Below are 22,867 nucleotides of genomic sequence, written 5' to 3'. Positions count from 1 at the left end.
TACAAAATGGAACTGATTCATCAATGACTTACCAAATGACTTTCCTCTCTCCCAAAGTCCATGAAACAGGCAACAGCACGGATATTAGACAATCAAATACAGAACTACTGAACACGCAAGAGTAATAATAATGTTCAAAGTAATAATGTGTTCAAAAACCAGGCACATGAAACATCCTTTGGATCTCTTTGTATTCAGCAGTTGACTTCAGTGCTGTTTTGAGAATTCATGTTATTTCTAAAACTGACATGATCCCAATAGTTGACATAATCGTTCTCACAACCATTTTGGCCAACACTGGCTGTCAGTGAAGCAAACGTATGGTGCATTGAACTGGTACTAGAGAAGTTACATTTAGTGAAGAGAGTCACCTCGGGTTCAAAATAACAGATATGGGAGAAATGGAATACTCATAACATAACAGGCGGATTGCTAAGAGGAGAAGCCTTCAACCTGCACAATGCGTTAAATAAAATGCTCTCATTCACTTCTTTTGGAAGAGCTAATTCAACATTTCTCAATCAGTTTAAATAAATTGTACTCAGAAATGAGTAAACAATTTCAGAAATAATCTCCAGCTTTGTACATTTCATTCAAGTATAAAACACAGAGAGGTGCATAAATAGTGTCTACCGCTTTAATCTCTTGATAACCCAGAAACACCATATTTACAAGCAAGTGGGAATGTTTTCCACTTGGCCTCATTGGATTCCCTAGACAGCTTCTTAAGGGTTTGATTCATCTCATCAAAACAAAGATGCTTCACAGCTCACAATTCACTCTCAGTTACATAAACAAGGGGACTGCTGTCAACTCACTGAGGTCTGAGGCAGCTTGCTTGACAAACACTGCATGACAGACAGAAAGACAAGCCCAACAGTTATATTCTGCATGATGCCTGTTCAACAATACAATAATTGCAAACAATACTAGACTTTTCCAATGTGGAACCACTGTGAATTATATTACAGTAAACACACACGTTTTCTGCTACTGGTTGCTTTCCTTTAGCTGCATTTAGGGTCCTTTCACACATTACACAGCAGCAAACCTGAGTTTGACATCAAGTTTATACTCAACAGGGAACCAAAGTCAATCTTGGGTCTCCGATTAGCATACCTGTGTGATACATACGCTTTCAAACACCGGTTTGTCACATTGACACTTTAAATGTTTCGGTACATTTAAGAAAAAAAGCACACTTAAAGAAGAGGCCTTTGGCTTAACACTGGAGCACATTACTTTGTTTTATTATCAGTTTCGGGTTTCTCAATCTTCTGTCCTGTGAGGAACTGCCATATTCCCCCTCTGTAGTTCTCATTCCCCAGGGCGTAGACTAAGGCATTCACCGCTGGTGACATTTTGGCAATCACAGCAGGAATCTGTTATGAGGGATAATGGTTAAGGTTAGGACTGGTCATTGCTTACATCCAGCGATGTTTAACAAAAAATTCAGTGGGTTACCTTCCATATTCTGGTCAGTTAGTTTTTAATAGGGACCACATGAGTAAGGGCATATCCCTCTAGCGGCTCACTCCCAATCTAGCAGAAAAACTGTCAGAGGGCTTTCTACTCTCTTACTCTTCAGAAGCAGAGTCTTTTCTTTAGGGACTTCAGTTGCTCATCCACAAACAAGTGGCAACCAGAGGTAAATGCCTGTTTTTTTGGCAACTCACAAGGTCCTAAAGATTATTACTTACATTATTTTTCTTTTACAGTATACATCAGTAATTTGTCTGCAAAGAAGAGTTTGATGCCAAAGATCAGAGTACATCTCCCTCCCTCCCTCCCTCCCTCCCTCCCTCCCTCTCTCTCTCTCTCTCTCTCTCTCTCTCTCTCTGCTACCCCTCTGAAAATTAGGTTACTAACTGGGCAAAGAGGCCCCCATCTTAGTGTGAGCGGGGGGAATCAACTGTTGCTATTCACCCCAATGGCCGTTGCAGGTATCTCCCTTGTATCTCTAGATTGTGTGGTGAGCTCTTTGGCACAGAGAATGCTTTTATCTTTTCTCTTTGCTAAATAAGTTTGTGAACTTGTTGTTGACAAGCAGGATATAAATATTCCTAATACTAAGAAGAACCAAACAGAGTATTGATAAGCTTCCTATAGTCTCTTGAGGCTGGCCAGATGCACTGAAAGAAGTTTGGTTTTTATGGGTTATTTTTTTCATTCCTGGTGTCTGTGTTTGACCTAGGAATCTCTAACTAGGGAGGAGAGTTAATTGACTCTGTCCTGGACTGATTCTGTCTGTTCTTTATTTTCTGGTCTTCTAGATGAGGAATATAACAATAAGGAAATATAAGGGCAAACATACATGTTACTGGACTCTGGTGCTACCCAAACTCAGTTGACGAATCCAGGAATTACTGTTGGTTATTTAGAACTAGCGCTGTAAAGAGTGCTTTATTGAGAGCACAATCATATGCAGAAGCAAATCCTATTGTGTTCAGTAGGGCTTACTCCCAGGAAAATGTGTCTAGGATTGTAGCCAGGCAACCCAATCCTAACTTGCACTGGAACAGTATCCAGTGCAGGGCAACTTGGGGCAAGGGGCTATTTTTCCCTTTACCCTGAACAACATCCAGTCAGCCCTATGTGTCTACTCAGATCTTTGCCAACGATTTTGCTAGAGCAAATTTGAGCAGTCCATGTAAAGCTGATCGGGCTAGATACAGGGGTTAGGATTTGGCCTGTGCTGCCACAGCCAATCTCACCCCTCCCCCAGGCCCGATCTGCCACATGGATCACTCTCCCCCACCTAAAACACCCCTCCCCACCTCCATTCCACCCTCCTGCCACTCTCTCCCACAGGCCTACCCAGGCTGGTACAAACTTATCCCCTCTGAGGCTGGATGTGGTCTCTGAGAGTCAGTGCACTTCCTTGCGCCAGCCCAGTCTGTTCTAAAGGAGGTGCGAACATGCTTTATGGCATGTTCACGACACTCCTTGGCCAGTGCAGGGGGTCTGCGCCAGTTTATCTCAAAGGTAGGGTTGCAATCTGAGCTTCTTAAGCCAAAAATAGATGGTTGCTTGCTCCTAGGGAGCATACAATCTAAAATAGACAATGGTGACGGCAACAGAAGGTGAGAGAGAAAAGAAAGTGTACAAAGGGATTAACATAAGCAAAGGAAGATGTGCTTAAAACGTGGTCACAGACCATCTCATTAGCCTTGCACTGCAGGGGTTTCCTCTCTGTAAAAAAAATCTAGTGCTAAATGTTGTTTGGACTGTACTCAAGATTCTCCCTAGACAGATGTCTTTAGGCTATTTTTACTTACCATTCGGATTTTGGGTGAAATGAACATCACGTTTTCAACAGCAGCATAGAAGCATAACAAGGAGTAGGGACCCCAGCAAATGACTAAAGATTTCACCGGCAAACCAGTATTAAACTAGAAAATAGGAACAAAGCACGTGTATATAATCCATATTAAAAAATTAAGGTAGTTACAATCAATCAATCAATCTTTGTACATTAGCAAGTCATTTTTAGATAGAGAAAATAAATATTTCTTTGCTTCTACAGGCAATGGTGGAATTCTTGATAGAAGTATTGTAGGGATGCTCAGTGGCAAGGATCTTACTAATATTGTATGAATAACAAAACATTGGTTACTACAGTGGGTGGAGTGTTTGTTACAGAAAGTCTGTATCTGCTGTGCTTGGATTCCCTCACGCTTCCAGGCAACCACCTATTCCAGTGTTTCTGAAACTGTGGGTCAGGACCCAATAGGTGGGTCATGAACCAATTTCAGGTGGGTCCCCATTCATTTCAATATTTTATTTTTAATATGTTAGACTTGATAATGCCTTGGTATGTGACTGCATTTGGGGAAATGTTACACATCTGTACTTTGAACAGGCTACTATGTATAAGCTTTTAACAATGATAGTCAAAGTGGCTTACTCCTGGGTATGTGTGGGTAGGATTGCAGCCTAGGATTGTTCAAAATTTTCCTGCATTTCTGGTCATTACATAACTTCAGGTGGGTCCTGACAGATTCTTGTTCTAAGAAGTGGGTCCCGATGATAAAAATGTGAGAACCACTGACCTATTAGGACTTGGCTAGCCTTCTCTTGGAGGTCCAGTCATATGAATCTCCCTAAAAGAGAGCCCTTGACCATCACAAGTCTTCCCCCAAGTTTAACTTTCTGTTGACCTCAAACTGATTTTATAAAAAGCATGATAATGAGGCAAGTCAGGCTACATAAATAATATCACCAAGTTATCTGGGATGGTTTCTCAAGTGTAGAAGGATGCAGGGTTCCAAAGCTTTGCTTAGATCACTGGCAAAATTCTACTTTGGGGAGCAGAGCAAAAGTTTCCATACCCTGTACTGTCCAGTTTTCCTGAACTTGTGATCTATAGATTGATAGGCTGTTAGCATGATGAAGCTGGGAATCACAAAATTGAACAGGGCCAAAGGAATAAGATATGTGATATAATTTCTGGAAAAAAAAATAAAGAGATCTGTTAGCATATTCACAATGTATGCATCTGAGAGCAAAACCACTGGTTAAAATTTAAATGGTATACAGAGGCCCCATGTATCCGCAGATCAGGTTCGCAGGGCCCCCCCTCGTGTGCACCCAGAGGGCTTCCCTAGGCCTCCTAATTCCTTATCAGGCATTGATAACATCACTGCTGGTTTCATGGAGAAATGGTAAGTTGCGTTTTTTAAACTGCCGGGTTTGGAGGACCAGCTGGAGACAGAAACACTGGTATTCCTGGAAGGGGGGGGGGCAAAACACACAGTTCCTTCAGGTGTCTGGTTGCTGGGGTAAAGTGGCCCCTCCCCCTCCAGAGCGGAGCTCTCTTCGGCTCCAGAGAGTGGGGGGGGGGGGTGTTTGCCTCTATCCATGGCATCATGTAACTGTGGGGGGGAGGAATTTTGGAACGGAACCCCTGTGGAGATGGGGGTATGCCTGTATTCAGTTAGATGTAGCAAAATACTTTACAGATTGCTTACCTATATCAAATGCAATAGCTGGACTTTTAAGAGGAGTTCCCCTGGGGGACACAGGAAAGCTGGTGTGTGTGTATGAACTGGGAGAGAGAGGCTGGGAGTCAATGCAGCTTTCCAACCATGAATATGAATGAAAGAATGAGGAGAGGACATACAGTGCAAGCAAAGCAGAAAGTAGAGGATCCAAAGAGATCCTGTGTGCAGTGTACCACAAGATGTAGAAGCAATGGCTTCTTGATAGGGCACAGTGACCCAAAAAGATCCAAAGTTCTGAGGTTGGGCTTTTTATGAAGAGACTGGAGGACTGTTTCTGACAGACCAACAGCAAGTTGTTCTTGGCAATATCATATCCATAATAATCTATGCACTGTAAATACAACTAAACCATCATGTCTGATATTTTGTATCTATGCCTACTCTCTCAACCTCTACTGAGGTGATTCTATGTCTGTGCCTTCTTCCTAGTTCACAAAAGTATGTTCATCTCCAGTTCAAGTAATGACTAAGTGAAGGAGATCAGATTACGCTGGTACAGTATACCTTTTCAATGGAGTCAGTGCACAGATTCAGCTGCGAGCCATCAAACACTGAATAATCAAGTCACACACGTCTGTGTGAACCAGTTTTCTGCTTCATCAAAATGTGTAGTGCAGCCATCTCTATGACACCAGTTAAATGCTGATCTAGCTTTTCCAGTTTCTACATGATGTATCATTTTAAGATACCTGACAAAGGATATCCAGCCATAGCAGCACAGGGTATTCTTTGTCAGGTATCCTTTCACCACAGTCTTGTAGAAGGGCTACACATACAGGTGGGACCTTGGTATCCATTGATTTGGCATCCACTGATTTGACTCACCATTGATACTGGGGTCCATCTTTAAATGCCTTGTAACAAAGGAAAAAAACAACACCAAAATTCAATTTCCTACCTTTGTGTTGTTAAATAATTATAATTTCTTTCCATTAGATTCCATTATTCACCTCATCTAGCAGCTGAATGTGGTATGGCATCAATATCAATTCATTCAGGGGTGACAATGGAGGTGCAAGAAAACTGGAAGTGGGTCTTTAAAGCTATTTTTCCACTGATTTGGTAGCCACTGATTTTTTTTTTTTAATTCACTGGGGGTTCCGAAATGGAACCCCAGTGGATAACTAGGCATGACCTGTATATGGATACATTTCTCTATAAAATTCATTTTGGTTGGTTGTGCCACCCTTTACAAAAAGTCATTGGTATATTGAGAATGCAGCATTTGGTTCTACATCACCTGTCTCCTTTGGAGTAGTCCAACGTACAGCATGTTCTTAGGGGCTCATAGTCATATTCACCCCACCCCAGAAGTGGCATCACAGACCAAAAGGCAGCAAATACCCACACAAACACCACCATGGAGATAACTGAGGCCCACTGCAGCTTACATCCTGCAAACGAAAGAAGAGGTTCATAAGCTTGGATGACAGTTTTAGAAGAATGAAGGCAAAATATGTAAAATGTCTTTTAGGGCCAAACTACATATTATATCAAGCAAGTCATTGGCCCCTGTGTGCTTGGGTTCCGTTCTGCCACCACCTCAGCAGTGGCTGCATGGGTAGGTGGGTGATGTAGATTAGGACTGTGGCATGGGGGAGAGGGGTTATATCCTTCCCTCCCTGGTCCTGATCCAGATTGTTCTCTCCTTTGTGGTTGCTATTTGTCCCAGGTAGGAAGCACCCACTGGCACCAATGATAAAGGACGATTATGCCCTATAGTATCTCCTGATAAGCCTAATTCTTCAGGTTGTTTGCTTCCATGCCTTAGAGCATCTTTGGACTTGGTGATCTGGTGAAGTGGATAGGTAATGGAAGTATCTTATGTTTCATGTTCTCTAACTGGTTGGTGTCAGGGATCAGACTGGTTGGGCATGGGCACATGCCTATCAGAAGGGGCAACTGGCTGTTTCAACCCCTGAACCTTCAGTACCACTGTAAGTAGTAATGCTCAATGCACCATTAGGAAGCATTAGGGGTGTCATGGGAGATCCAATGAAGGGTTTGGTCCCAGGGGTTCCCAGCAACCTGGCACCAGTGCTGTCTCCAGCAAGACCTTCTGATTGAAATACTCAAGAAATACGAATTACAGACATCTGACTTACGGGTGTCTGCATCAGTGCTTTCACACAGCCACAGCATGTCCTTTGCTGGTGCTTCTGCACAGATGCAATAGACCTGGGCTGGCAAGAACCAGCTGCTTGGAACTATGTCTGTTTCAGTGAGGAGAGAAGCTGCAATCCTATTCTCACTTTCCTGGGAGTATGTCCCACTGAACACAATAGACTTACTTCTGAGTAGACTTACTTAGGCTTGTGCCCTAAGTTAAATGGCTGAGCCTGTGTGTTTGAAGCACATGTTTGACCTTCAACATCATGGCTATATTCATCTGAAGGAATAACTTTGCCTTGCATTCTGCAAAACTAAAATGGTAAACTGCAATAATTACTGAACACAATCAACCATTCTCGGGATGACTATTGCATATCTGACAGAAATAATCTTGGGTCACAAGTTTCCCAAAGCTGCTTTGCTTCAAAGAAAGCACTGTTGTTGTTTTTTTCAGACTGGAGAGAGAGAGAGAGAGAGAGAGAGAGAGAGAGAGAGAGAGAGAGAGAGGTGTATGAACTTAAAGAGATATCTGAAAGGCCCATTAAGTATTATCATAGCCACTTGAGAGGCACTTTCCATGAGTAGCAGGATGCTGATTTTTCAGGAAAGGCTCACTGATCAGAACCCACCCGTAGGCTTAGGTCATTTAAACATTATCTGTGAGCTAAAGTAGGCCTAACTCAGGAGATTCAAGAATAGGATCTTCTGCAGGTTTTAAAGGGTTAATATTTAAGGGGGAGACTGTGATGCTGTGGAGAGGTATTGAACTCTTTCCCCTGTGCCATTTCTAAATGAAAATAGCAAACACACCCCTGCAACTGCTATTTACCCTTGATGGTTATTTTGAGATGGTATGGAAGATAGCTCTGGTCTCTTCTTGACAGAACTGAATTAAAGTTACCTCAATGAAGAAATGTGTTGGGAAACTAGCTTCAATGCAGTCTGAGGCAAATCTCTTCCTCTGTGGGCCCAACCCTACCCAACTTTCCTGCAGTGATGTAGCCGCCCCAATGGGGCATGTGCTGTGGACTGCCATGGGGGGGCAGTCATGAAGTCTTCCTCAATGCAAGGAAATGTTTGTTCCCTTATCTGCATTGCTGCTGCAGTGGCACTTGAAAGTTGGATAGGATTGGGCCCTTTGTGTGTTTCCAGACTGGGGCCATGCAGAATGTACCAGGACCCTATCAGTACCTGCATATTTTGCTCTGAGGGTCAAATAGCAGCTGTGGAAGGATGATCTTCATTGGGAAAACAATTTGTGAGAGTGAAAGAAAGCACATTATCATGGTTTCACTTCCAGTTCTGCCTTTCCTCATATTATACACCCAAACATAGCAAAGAGAAAAGTGAAAACAGCAAGGACAAGGGCAATTTCCTGGAGAACTTGGCTACAGCAGCCCAATACAATAACACAGGAAGAAAATTAAAAGATAACTATGCAGTGAACAATACACCCAATTTGCCAAGCCAAAACAAAATCATTCACAGTACATCAGAATGGAACTTGTATAAGCCAAGACGGACGCTTTCTCTATAATGGCTGTCAACAAAACGAAAGTCATCAGAAAAATGAAGGAAGTGTCAGTTGTGTTGAGGTGCTATTTGCACAACAATGTATAAGGGGGAAAAAAAATGTCTTGGTTTCTATCCTGCAGAGTCACTTGATAGATGCAAAGCCTCGACTTCAGTGGGAGAGGAATATATTGTCTCGGCATGGGACTGATATCCAGAACTAGCTTGCCCAGACATATGACAGTGCCACCATTCTGAATGGAAAACTTAATGATGTGCAAGGTCTCCTACGGGAAGGAGTACCTCAACCATTGTACACCACCGTTTCAATCACAGGCTCAATTTAGTTATTATTGATGTATGCAAAGGAAATAGACACCACAATTTTTTTTTCCAGTGTCCTGGAAATATTGTACACTTTCCTCACTGGATCAGCTAAATGTACCGCAGTTCTAGTAATTCAAAAGTGAGCGCAACCCCCAAACATTCTTGGACTTAAAGAAGATCTGGGACACTTGATGGACAAGTCAAAATTTCTGCCAGTTATTTTGTGAAAAAGACAATTTCAGCCAAGCTTGTGATCCTCACTTTGCTTCTTCAAGATAAAGAGGTGACAGTCTTCATTCAGTATTAGAATTTGAGCTTAGCATCCTCCTCCCTCCCCCGTTTTTTTTCATAGGGGGAAAGGAGGCAGTGGCACAGAACATAAATATGAAAATACATTTGTAGGTTTCAATTTACACTGCACATCCTCCAGGACTCTGCTGCATATAAAATGTATTGAGACTGTGCGTAAACAGGCTAATACATTAATTTTCAGTATGAGACAGGTTTGGATGTTTCCAAAACATCTGGGAGAGCACTGGCAAGTTCCACTTCCATACTCTGTATTTCTGCCCATGATTTCCCCAGGGTCAATGTCAGTGGTGTATCCAGGGGAAGAATGTGGACAAATGCCCCAGGCGCCAGGCTTGGGGGTGTGGCGCCATGACCTGGCTCCCCACAGATTTTTTTGGGTTGTCGGGAACCGTGCTGACAGTCAAAAGTGCAGATTTTACATCCATGGATCTGGCTCAATGCGGGGCCTCCTGAGCCAGACTCGGCTCCACCTGAAATCTATGAAGAGGACTGGAGCTGTGCTCCGGTCCCCTCCAGAGGGCTTTTTGAAGCCCAGAGAGCTTTGAGCTCTGCGGGCATCAGAATGGCTCTTAGAGCCAAAAAAACGGTACTTCCGGTTTCCCTTGGGAGGACTTCCCCAGGCCTCAGATTGCTTAAAAGGCATAAAGAGTCTGGAAGTAGTGTTTTTTCAGCTCTAAGAGCCATTCTGAAGCACACAGAGGCATCCTATTTTTGCAGTGTTTCAATATTTCTCATTCGGTTCCTCAAATCGGATCTAATTTATAAATAATAAAATATTAGAACACCAGACTGGGCGAGGGTACTCACGAGAGCAGTAATGATGATATCGGTCCCAGGCAACTGCAGCTGCAGTACTGATACTTGTCAGTGCTGTTAAAAATCCTTGAAATCCATGAATCTGACAACCATCAGAGCCATAGGGCCAATATCTGCAAAGAGATCAAGGAAGCAGTGGAAATTGCAGTAGGTGGGGCAACAGGGGCAGCAACCTCAGACGAAGTCTTGATAGGAGGACAACAGGCATCACAGTCGTTGTAATATATTGACAATTATTCTGATGGCATTAAATTATTTGATGTTTTGGGAGACGTAATGGCAGAACTAGGAAGAGATTCGCAAACCTCCCTGTTTTAAAATAAGGCAATTTCAGGGCAATTTCAACTCACCACCAGTTATGGCACTGGGAGAGTCTATTAAAGAGTTTAAATCATGGGTGTCCAAAGTAAATTAAATTCAGATACTATTAATTTTATGGTCTGTGTGAAGAGCATTCAACATACACATCACTTTCATGTATCAGAAGCACATTTTTTTTATTTCATGAATTCATTCACGGTTAAAATGGAAAAGATACATAAACAATACCCACCGTAAGAAACTGGAGAAAGCTGCGATGAATGCATTCATGCAGATTCCACAATCAGATAATGCAAGGTTAAAAACCAGGAAGTTGCCAGGAGTTCGCAGTTCTTTGATTTTGCAGAAGGAGAGAATGGTCAACCCATTCAGGCAGAATCCAAGCAATGCTGGGAGAAAAAAACAAACACACACATTTTGGAATGTGCTATGCACCTGTCCTTTGTACATGGGCTTAAAAGACACAAATACACTGGAAAAGAACAAAGTCGTCCACAAAACCACTGCCTTTTTAAAATCTCAATACCAATATTTGTAGCTATTCAAAATCAAAGTCAGCTCTCCATCTTAGGGCAATAATGACAGTCCTAACGGAAGGAATGAGGTATCAACTTAAAGCATACATGTTGATTTGGAGAAAAAATAATCACTTTTCCTTCCCCTCCCTGTGGCTCTTATACTAAGCATGTTAGATAATTTTTACAATAGGAAAGTGGGTAAAACTATTTATAACAGACAAACAAGCAGGGGTGTGCCCCTGGGTTTTCCATTCCTAAAGCCCATACAGCCCAAGTCCATCCATTTGAAGTAGAATTTACTCCCAAGGAAGCGGGCATTGCAACTGTGCAGCCTGATCTTGTGCAGATTTACTTAGAAAAAGGCCCCATTCCAAGGAAGTGTGCAAAGCCCTGCAGCTTTAACACTATCTTAGAGAGTGATAGGAACACTCAAGCTGTCTTCTGCTATGCCAGGCTCTTGGCCCATTGAGCTCAGGCTTGTCAAAACTGACCAGCAGTGGCTCTCCAGGTTTTCAGAGAGGAGCTTCTTTCAGCCCAGGGATTTAATCTGGGATGGTCTGCATGCAAAACTGGTGAAGCTGACACTGAGTGATAGTCATACTAGTTCTGTCATGTGACAGAACACAGCACCTCAGCAATAAATTAGGACACACTCCAGCCAAAGTTAAGCACTTTTAACCCCCATTGATTTCCATGGAAGAACTGATGAATGTGCTCAACTTTCTCTGAGGGAAATAAATAAACGTTAATGAGCTTAATTTGGCTGGGCCATGCACTACCTCACTGCAGCCTTCCAATGTGGACATCAGACATCAGGTGCACTTTTTCCTTGGCTAGGGGAACAATCCCCTGAGCAAAAATAACCATAAACTCACTATGATTCAGTGCATCCATCCTCAACGGTGTTTTCTTACTGAACCCAAGTTCATGTCCTCCCCCCAAACCAAAGAGTTTGACAATTAAAATGAGACCAAAACAGAGCAACAGCAATCTATTCTTGCCTTGGCACAAGTCATTGTGAAATTTCACATGCATTAAAACAATAACAGCTGGGGCACACTCCACTGTCACCCACAGGTATAAAAAGTTCTTAATTTTGATAGCGTCCTTTGTTTTTAGATTTTAATTTAAAATTAACTGCAAAATACTGCTAGGGAGTGATGTGTGTTTTTATGAAAAGCGTCCCAAGAAATGCTTAAAAAATTAGAACTGATGCAGAAGTCCTAAGTTCCTACAGAAGGAGTTCACACTGCTAGACAGCAGGATAAACACAAAAGCAGAAAGAAAAAAATAGTTACCAGGTAGGATGCTAGCTAATTTATTACTGGCACAACTGTTTGTGAAACTGGGATATTGGATTATTTTATTAGCATACTGGCAAACATACTGGCAAAATGTACCAAACTTCTTATTAGCCAAATTGCTCTCAGAAGTTGTCCAAGGGATTTGCAAAATTACAAAAAAAAGTAATTGAACAATGACTTGAATTGTTAATTGAAATTAAAACGTCCATGTCACTGACTTATCAAACTGTTTTTGTTTTGTAATGTAAGACAGGCTCAATACCGACTGCACCTGGTTACCTTCTGATGTATGTCCTTGCCCTGTTTGGACATTAGCTTATAACTGAAAAACCCACAAGATTCCAAGTACGAAGCTCTCAGTAATGCAACTTGTACACAATTTAGACTACAATGGGCCAAAATAGAAAGCAATGAGCCTTACTCAAGCAGTTTGGAGTGAGGTGCATGAATCTTGCATCTTTGCTGTAAATCCCCTTTAAAGTCATACAGAATAGACAAGACCTTTATTCCCTGAAGCCTTCAAACTGCAAATTTCATTTGAGCCATCTCAAAAGACTGGTTATATAACCTGCCTTGCACGCAACCTCTGTTCCATTTTATAAAGCATAAGGAACAATGGTGTAGCTATAGTAACAACATTTCCCCTGAAGCCTCTTCCAGTCTATTGCAAATGTTTTATTTTTATTTTACTGGACGCGTTTGGTCTCTCCTTCGCTCTCTTTTCTCTTAAGTCACAGTTTTTCTTGAAGCAAGATGTGATCCGATTTGGCCTGCTGATCTCACCATGCCCCAACCCATCTTACCTTCTGCCATCATCACGATTCCAAAGCCAAACACTTCAAGTTCAGTAAAATCTTCATGGGGAGGGTGCGATGTTGCCATCTTTGTCGTAGGAAGGCCAAACTAACCTAGGCTCTGCCACATCTATCCTCAAACTCTCTGTGACAATCTTTTTCACCCCCCCTCCTTTTGGCTGGATTTCTGACACTTTCAAAAGCCCTAGGCAGCTTCTTTCTTAAAGGGCCAGTTCATGTAGAGGCACTGACCAATTTTTGCAAAACATAAGCTAAGGGTGGACACAGATCTTTTGGAAAATCTTCTTAATGAGTCAAAGGATGTCAGCGACTCATCATAAATTCTGCAAGCTGTATCATTTGTTAAAAGAACAGAGATGCTTTCTTTGGTTTTTATAACTGGAACATTGCGATTATTCATCCATTCTGGATCTACGCTTATATGGTTTGAGAATAACCATTACTCCAGTCACACACTTTTTTCTTATCTAGGCAGAACACAATATACATTTCATATGCTCATCCATGTAATTATTTCTGTTCCGAAATCAATTTTAGTAAATGAGAACTAGTTTAGCACGCTGAAGAAGACTGGAAATACTGGACTGGTATTCCCTGAACCACATTCTTACCCCACTCTGTGCGTATGAAATTGAGAGAAGTTTCAAAAGTGGTTTGTGTTGTCACATGTATATCCAAAGTGCCAGTATCAAAAATCTCACTGGACATGCCCAAGCTTTTTGGCTTGCTCAAATAACTCTTTGAAGCTTGATCAAGGAGCTTGGCATGGATGACAGAAAACCATCTGGGGCATTTGGAGTTTTTCATACTATGGTGCAATCCAAAGGATCTAGGCATTCCAAAGGAGACCTTCACCAGGAAGTAGGTTTCCACATGCACCACCAGTGCACATCTGTATCTGATGACCAAGGCTTGTCGAGGCCTCACTGAACTCACTGGATATAGCTTTTGATCATGTGGGAATAGTTGTGAGCTACACAAGCTAGACCAAGGATATTAGGTTTCAGAGGAGTATTCCCTGGGGCAGAGGTGTCCCTGGGGCAGGTGGATGTCACCTGGCGCAGCTCTTACCTGGAGGGGCTCAGTGTTCCGGAAGTTCCGGAAGACATAATGATGTGATCACATGGCTCCCGACCTTCTGAGCTATTGCATTACTTTTAATGTGAAAAGGCCGCCTCTGCACCGCCTCCATTCAGTGATCTTCAGTCAGCTATGGGCCCAGTCACTCTGTGGTCTTGTCAGTGAGGGGTAAAAACATGATCACTGGGGACAGCATGAAGCAGCTGGGCCTGGAGTGGGCAAGGATCGCTAAATGGAGGCTTGGGCAGTGTGGTGTCAAACACACACCCCCCAGGTGACACCCGGTGCAGTGTACACCTATTGCACCCTCCTAGTGACACCACTGCCCTGGGGGGAGAATGAATTTTCCTTGAAGCAAGTTGCCATTCTGCTTCATGCCAGAGGAAGCCTGTTTATCTCAATTTTTTTGCTTTTCAGCAGCAAATTGCCAGTTCCCAGTGCCACAATCTTATTTTGGCTGAAGGAACTGTAGTGGCATCCTCATCCACAGCTATAGAGCTTGAAAGAGATGAGACAATTCTGTGAGTTGTGACCTGGTGTCTCCAGTTGGCTTCGCCACACTTAGAACAAAGGGTGTTGCCGTGCAAGCCTAGCTATAAGAGCTTTGCAAAGAGGCAAATTGCTTCATTTCCCCACCTGTAAAACCGAGGAATTTTTTTTAAAATCCTGATAACAATTTGGGAGGTACCAGATTAACATGATTCAGGAGCTAACTCCAGCTCAAAAGCACTATTAAACTGAGCAGCTATTTGAAGATAGTTGTTGTAGACGGCTTAGTTAATTTGATATGTAACAACCAAATTGCTCTTTCTCTATTTCCTAACAGTATAAACAAATTTTCCTGAGTCTTTTTGCATAACCACATACGGAATAACTTCCACTAGCTTATCATAAATGTGTGTTTCTTTTCCCCCCTTTGGAAATGCTCAAAGGATAAATGAAAAGTTGGAACGAATTTGAAGAGCTGCCCACAGCCCCTCCATATGCAAAATTCATGGCCCCTAACATCCAAGTTACGGTGGCAGGACATTGTCCCATTGCTGTAAGTTGGTTGCCAATGTCAAGTAGAATGCACCATTGGCAGCCATTTTTGGCAGCATCAGTGGCCTTCCGTGGTGGCCAGTAACCTGCTTGGATGCAGGTAAGCTGTTATGGAGGGTGGTTCATGAGTTGGGAAGGTAGCAGTGCATGTTTGGGAAAACCTGGGGGGGAGGGGATTGGGGGATGGAGAGGATCTTATCCATTCTTTTTAAAACCTTCCCACCCCTTTTCTTTCCTCAGACATATGCCACCAAAATGGCTGGTATATGGCCGAGGAGACCCAGAGGAGACCTGTAGGATTATGAGGAGGTAAATAAAAGTGTTTTTTACTTACCTGCCATTTGCCTTCAGGTCACACACACACCACAGCATGTAGCGCATGCTGTAGTGTGGTGGTGGGGGTAAATTCATCTCTAAGTGCTTTTAGCTCACTGGCTTAATGCTGAGATAAACGATCAGATAAACTATAGCAGAGATGTTATGTGGATTCCAGAGTTTCACAGAGAAGTGCAGTGAAACATTCAATAAATACAACGAAATACAGTACAGTTTTCTCCTGTATAATGGACAGTCTTGGGCCCCTAAGGATAGCAGTTAGTGGCAGAGAGAGGGAGTTTAACATCACTTTCTCCCAGAAACTTTTAGAGCCGGGAGTTATTAATTCCATCATACTCTTTGTGAGGAGAGGTCCCAGCCTAAAGCAACAACTGCACCATTTGGTGCAGCCTGGAAGTACCATATTTTTCGCTCCATAAGACACACTTTCCCCCCCAAAAAAAGTGGGGGGGGGGAAATGTGTGCGTCTTATGGAGCGAATACTGCAAAAAAGAGTGCACGTTGGGGACCTTAATGAAGGGGGGATCTTCATGCCAGTGTATGATCCCTTTCACCCTAATAAAGGGGGGATCTTCATGCCAGTGTATGATCCCATTCACCCTAATAAAGGAAGGGATCTTCATGCCAGTTTATGATCCCATTCACCCTAAGAAGGGGGGATCTTCATGCCAGTTTATGATCCCATTCAAAAAATGTCATTCAAAAAATGTGGCATTAGCAATGCCTTAGATGGAAGTGAAGACGGTATCTTATATGAAGACAGCGAAGAAAGTGATGTCAGTGATTGTGAGCAAATGAGCTTCATAAATTCTGACTCTAGCGATGATGAGTTCTTGGGGTTTCCAGAAAACTAGAGTACTCAAACCTTTAAGTCTCTCCATTTGCTAATGACAGTGATAATGGTTCTTAATGCCACTGTTGACTGCTGTTCACTTTACATGGTTCAAATGTTATTCTGTTATAGTTTACTAAATATTTTATTACACTATTTGGTTCAGAATATTTTTTTCCCTGTTCTCCTCCTCTAAAAATAGGTGCGTCTTATGGAGCGAAAAATACGGTACACTCTTGAAGGGGAGCTCTTTTCCCTGGGCTTGCCACAGGCCTCTAAGGATAGCCGCCAGCAAGTTTAGGGCGCAATCGTATGTGTATCTACTCAGGAGCAAGTTCTATTGGGTCAATGGGTCTTACTCTCAGGAAGCGTGGATAGGATTGCAGCTTCTCTCATCCTGTCCCAACCACATCATTTTGACTGTATAAATTACTGAAAGCTGCCTTGGCAACTGAAAATCCAGGTATAACTCTTGAAAATGAATTAGTAATAAATCATAAAACCCTCATACAATGACATTCATCTTGCTACAGTTGTTCCAACCCTTCATGCCAGAATTGTTTTAGGCTGTCAACTGCAAATAACCCTGGAGTAGCTCTCATAATGTAAGGCTGCTGCAGAAACTGGCTTTAGTTCCTAAGTGGTGTTGATTTCTGTATTATTTCAATTTTTATTGACTCATTCTGCCTGTGGTTGCTCAAAGTGTGAACAAAGTACACAAACATGCACATTGGAAACTGTTGTTTTTTTTTAAAGTCACCCCAAATATCTCCCCAAGAAGCAAAATAGGGACATTGAATAAGGAGGGATAGGTATCAAAACCACTAGAGTCTGCATATGGTCGAAAGGGACAGATGGTATTGACTTCTGACATCTCAAGCAAGTACCAAAAGTATGTGCATGTGGGAGGGTTCTGCTTGGTAAAAAGGGATGGTGGGAACATGTGTTCCTTCAATTTGGAAGGATTTCGGACTCCATTTTTATAAAGCTGCATCCTAACTCTAGCACACATGAATTGGAATTCCTGCACAGAAACCTCCCCACCCACATCCTCCCCATACCAACCCCTGCCCCATAGCCTCTGAACATCCGCTCCTGAATGTCAAAGGACCCTCTGGAGCAGGTTCAGATATGGGTCTGCCAAAGGAGGAGGAGGATCTGTAAAAATTGCCCTCTCTTGTATTAATGAAATTGTGTTCTCTTGGTGCAAAATGGCCTTAGGATGCAGCCTATTCTACAAGTGCAGGAGTAATGTTGGAATCTACCCCAGCTTACCTTCCACTAGCAGGGCAGTGCCGATGCTGAACACTTCTAATTCAGTGAAGCCCTCAGGGACAGGGTAGGCTGAAGTGACCATATCGGCAGTAAAAATACCCCCTATCTTGGGCTCTCCACTACAGTCCACTGACTGTCCTCCTCACTTCTTTTTCAGTGAATTTTCTTCCTTTGGAGTCTTCTAGTAGCCTAAAACTGCTACCTTCTTAAAGGGACAATCCACGTGCAGACATATGAAAGGTCTTATAAAAAAGCTTGGGGGGGGGGCTTTAATTCCAACCCAGCAATTCCTACAAGAATGCCATTAGTGAGTCAGATGGAATCCCCACCCTCACAACTGTAAATCGTATTTGTGAATCATGGCAAAAGGAAAGCATTCACAGGATTGACAAGGCGGCCTTTGTCCAGACGAGATTAAGAACACAGCCCAATTAATTCGGCAACACTGGGAAAGAATTAGAGTGTGCTGGAAAGTAATATGTAATTTGGAGGGTGACCTGAAAAACAAACATTATTGAATGCCTGATTAGGGGAAAGAGGACAATAGGGGTGTCTGGTGTACACATTACTTTGTTATTATGAAAGAAATCAAAGGGGCATTTTCCCTGTGATAATTTTGTTCCTAAATTTTGTCCCCTTTGATCTTGTTTTATAATTTGAAGGCAAGTAAACCAAAATTACAGGCCTGGACTCTGCACTGAGATGAACGAGGTCAAAATGCCCATGAAACTTTGTGTGTGACTAGTCCGGCTAAGAACCTATTCACACTTTAGATTTTGAACTCAGGTATGGTAAATGCTCAGTTGCCACCAAATACGGAAGCCATGTGCCAAGTTCTCTCTTTGGAGTTTACCTTGTGCCAGGATGTTACAATGTTCTACATTTCCAAGGGTGCTCAGCATTAGTGGCCAGTTATATGGAGAAATCAGTGATGCAGAGGTGGGGAAACAGAGATGGTTGTGATGTCAGCAGGGCACAGGAAAGTTCTACTAAACATGACAGAGGAAGGAGAGGGAAACAAATGAATAGCTGCTGGTTTCGGTATCAACTGCAAGTTTACAGTAATATTTAGTTTGGCTTTTAGGAACCAAAAAGACTGAATTTAAAGTGTGAACTGCACACATACACTGTTGTCAATTGTGAAAGACACATACCTATTTATAGGACTGGGTAAAAAAAACTCTAATAGTGACAATCTAGATTAATACAATTATTACATTCATTTCTATGGGAAAAACTCTAACCTGTTCCAAAGCCATTCCAGGTTCACCCCCAAAACACCCTAAATGCCTAGCACCATAAAGAAAAAGTTGCGTAGCATGATAAAGTACAATAATTAACATTTAATAACAACATTAGACAGCATCAATAAAGTGTTAAAGTGCTCCAGATAATGAAAATGCTCCAGAAGTTCTAGCATCAAGTAATGAGGTCTAGCACCTCTAGTGTTAGTTGCAAACTATGGGCAACTCTGTTGTTTTGCCTACTTTTTCACTTTTCCTATGATCTTCTAGTGTTCTCTAGGACCCATATTCACTGTAGGATCACAACACAGAAACAGATACAATGTAAAAGGGAGCATATAATGTGCATGCCTTGAAAGCATAGAAGATACCTCTTCCCTAGCCATGCTCAATCCCCCAAGGGTCCTGAAGAGTGCTTCCCCTAAAGCGTGCAGGAGCACACCCAAGAAAGGGGGCCCTTCTGGACCTTTGTTCTACTGGGGGGCGGGGGGAGAAATCTAAAATTCAATCCAACCCCCTGAAACTCCCACTTTTGCATGTGAGGCAAATTTGTCTCCTTCTCTGTCTCCTGAGCTCAAAGCAAAGGGGTAGATACACCTATAGGTGTATCTGGGAAGTGATGGGAAGTAGACCTTTCTGATAGACCTCCATAGTTGGAGGGAGGTAGACCTTGCTTCCATGAGAGTCTTCATCCTTCCCTCCCCCCCCCCCAACCATTTCCAGACCTTATATTGAAAATCTCGGTATGCATAAAGAGGGATGATCTTAATGTGTACAGAATATATAAATGAAAATCTGTATAGCAAGAGTACTTCTAAAGAGGGTAGAGTATATTATGTAAATCTAAGTACACTTATAATGTAGATGAGGCTGAAAGGCTTGCCTAAGGCCACCCTGCAATTCATGACAGAGGTGAGATTAAAAAAAAAAAGAGTTCCTGATCAGTAGCACAGTCTCTTACCTATTATTCCCCATAGCCTTTCAAGCTTCACCTGTACACAGGGCCAGGCGAAGACCCCCTTAGGCACCTAAGGTGGTATACTCAATGCTGCCTGTCCTTATCTGGTTACGTGTCAGCTTCTGCTCCTCTCCTTCTCTGAACTGGAAGAGGGAGTTGGAGCAGAAGTGTAGAAGTGAGTGTCCTCCATAATTCCTCTTCCACTTTATTTCCCTCTTCATTTTCCAGTCTAGGAAGTGGGAAGAGGAGGAGGAGCAGTGTGAATATTTTCCATCTCTTTTGCCCTTGTTAAATGCCAGGTTCCACTGAAGTGTGCCAAAAGCCAATGGATAAAGTCCCCACACCCGTTTGTTCCCGGATGTGTGCATGCTATCACATGCAAAGCACATTGGTAACATGGATGCTCCCTACTTGCTATAATCAAATATTTTCTAGTCACTTGTCAACTTAAAGTTGATTTTTGGGGGTTGATTTTGGGCAGGCGGGGGGGGGGCGGCGGTCTGAGCTGGATGCGTATATGCTATCCTGGACTTGTTTCAAATGTGTCCAGATTATAGAGGCAATACACATTCATGATAAAAACAGCCTTAAAAAAAGTAGAGTGAATCAGCACTTTGTTTCCTCAGTTGTTCAGAAACCACTCACAGAAATCCTGTAGACAACCTTTTTTCCTTTGGGTGCATTCGTACTAAAAGGCCTGCTGGCTTGATTTCTAGTGCCTAATCAGGCAAAAAAAAGAAAAAATCCTGAGCAATGAAGTGTATTTGACTCAATTCACTTACAAACCATTAAAATAGGATTATAAGCCTGCCCTACAAAATTTCTGTCAGTGTCTCAGCTGTGGATTTTAAAAAGTTCTTTTCATCATCATGTTCATTAGAGAGAGGACAGGCTGTTCTGGCAAGAGGACACAGCTATTGCGTAAACTCCCCTTTTCACTCTGTGTCTTGTATCCTTGGCCCCCATTAACAGGGATGTTGATTGGCAGTACAGTGTGCATAGAAATGCAGTTGCGTCCTTGAGAGTCTTTATGAAATACAAGCCCTTGCACCATACACATCCTGCACATCATCCTGGCCCTTCTTTGAATGTGACTGGATTGCTTGGGTTCCAGACCGCCACATATTCATTTCAAGGTAAGAATAAAGCCAGTGTGCGTAGAGCTATGCGTACTTGGAAAAAGCAGGGTTCCCCATTTGGTAGAGAAAGCTCAACACATGTGTACAGTTGAATACGCCTATGCTATGAATATGCTAATATTGTGTATTAGCCTAGGTTTTATTCAGTAATATCTAACATAGCCCTCATTTCTCCTATATCTGAAGAAAAGGGAGAAGGACTTGGGGGCACTGCTGCTTCCTTTGGTGCTATGTTCATCATACACTCCCCACTTGTCCAGGGAGAGAAAGTTCCTTGTGCTCCCTGGAGTGCAAAGTTCCCTGAAGACCACTGTTGAGGCTTAGAAACTTCTTCCATGCCCCACAACAATGGATGCTGGGTCAAACTCTCTCTCTCTCTCTCTCTCTCTCTCTCTCTCTCGTGTGTGTGTGCTTGCATATTTGAGAGGCTGCCCACTTGCACCTGGGTCAGCCCAAAGCTCCCCAAACAAATACCCCACCAACTTAGGGGGGCAAATGCCTGCTGCTTCACCTGCCCAGGGCCACTCCCCTTCCCCACCCACAATCACTGGTTTCTGCTATGATAGTGGTTGCCTCCTCTTCCTCTCTCAGCCACTGCCCAGCCCTTCTGCTGCTGCTTCCCACCTCCAAGCTATTCCAAATGAGGTGGGCCGAAGCTGTCCTCTCCACGTCAAGTTTGGGGACGAACAATGTTCTAAAAGCATACGATCTATGCCGTCCAAAAATACAGAAGATAATAACCCAGAATAGGTGGTTTAATGATGTTAGCACAGTTACACACACTGGCATCCTTTTGGCAATAATTCCAGTCAAAGTAACAAGAACTTTAACATGCACGACTAATCTAATTTTCTTCTTGGCTGCTTTGAAGACCAGCTTTGAGCCAGAAATAATAGCCAATATGTTAGGGAATTTCAAGGTTTAGTAGATTAAACCAGGGATGACCAATTTGGCAGTCCATGGGTCAGATCAGTCCCTGAAATGATATTATCTACTCCCTGACAGCCCTACTGAATTTTAATCAAGGCATAGTAAAAAGTTAGCCCAGTGTTTCATTTGTACTGAAAAGAAAATATCTTCCTATAACAAAAAGTAGATTCACAATGTAATGCTCAGCTACGGCTTCCTTTTAATTTTGTGTATAACACCATGGCTAGGCCTGAGCATGTGTGCTCCATAATTATTATGGAGCTCTTTCTGCTTGAACATATACATTTTAATACAGAAGTGGATCATCTGTATGGAGGACAGTTTGGATGGCCAAATACACTTCCAGACCTTGGATCATTGGCCAAAAAACAGAATGAAACCCAGGAATCTAGAAGTTGGTCATCCAAAATGGAAGATCAGGATTGAGGATGCTGCTAAGGAGAGAGAGAGAGAGAGAGAGAGAGAGAGAGAGAGAGAGAGAGAGAGAGATATTGGGCCTTAAGAATACAGTACTATCAACACATTTTTTTAAAAATTAAGATTATTTTTCTTCACCATCCTCTCAGACTGCTTCTCAACAGTCTTTTGTAAATCCAATCTCACCACAGCATGAAAACTTTGACTAAGAAACACCCCCATCCCATAAAAAAGCCCTTGTAAAAATAGGTTGCCAATGGAAAACAACAGAATGCCAAGCAAACAAAATCTTCTTCTTCTTCAGCGTTTGTCCCATGGTGGACGGGGTCCACTATTTTGGATCGGAGTAGCCATTTCTCTCAATTGTAGTCTTGGTCTGGGTGTAGGTGGGTGATTTTCATGTCACTGTGCAGCGTGTCAAGCCAGCGCTGCTTCGGCCGGCCCTTTGCCATTGACCTTTGCCATTTGCCATTGGAGGTCATTTGTCATTCACCTCCAACTGAAGGCCCTTCTGCACTAGCGTATCGCTGTCGGCGCACAGTACGTGGCTGCACCATTGAAGCTGGGTTTCTCTC

The 22,867-nt window shown here is 42.7% G+C and overlaps 1 protein-coding gene across 1 annotated transcript; it reads right to left on the bottom strand.

Moving 5' to 3' along the window:
* Nucleotides 1-1,238: 1,238 nt before the first annotated feature.
* Nucleotides 1,239-17,686, bottom strand: RGR (retinal G protein coupled receptor). The gene is made up of 7 exons (XM_066622221.1): nt 17,605-17,686; nt 10,636-10,792; nt 10,074-10,195; nt 6,244-6,397; nt 4,332-4,449; nt 3,279-3,392; nt 1,239-1,382 (listed from the first exon to the last, which is right to left on the bottom strand). Exons 1-7 carry the CDS (start codon nt 17,684-17,686, stop codon nt 1,239-1,241), a joined length of 891 nt encoding a protein of 296 aa, XP_066478318.1.
* Nucleotides 17,687-22,867: the final 5,181 nt, after the last annotated feature.

Source organism: Tiliqua scincoides, chromosome 3, assembly GCF_035046505.1.
Source record: "Tiliqua scincoides isolate rTilSci1 chromosome 3, rTilSci1.hap2, whole genome shotgun sequence".
In the NCBI taxonomy this organism is placed as follows: Eukaryota; Metazoa; Chordata; class Lepidosauria; order Squamata; family Scincidae; genus Tiliqua; species Tiliqua scincoides.
Note: the sequence above shows the minus strand (reverse complement) of the source record. Positions and strands in the feature narration are given on the sequence as shown.

Bases quoted from the DNA above. Each gene is read 5' to 3' on its own strand.
- RGR (XM_066622221.1), bottom strand. From the start codon at position 17,686: ATGGTCACTTCAGCCTACCCTGTCCCTGAGGGCTTCACTGAATTAGAA. The intron at 4,450-6,243 runs GTGATGTAGAAC...TTTTTTTTCCAG, and splicing joins GACTACTCCAAAGGAGACAG to AAATTATATCACATATCTTA. The intron at 1,383-3,278 runs GTAAGTAAAAAT...CCCTCATAACAG, and splicing joins TTTCACCCAAAATCCGAATG to ATTCCTGCTGTGATTGCCAA.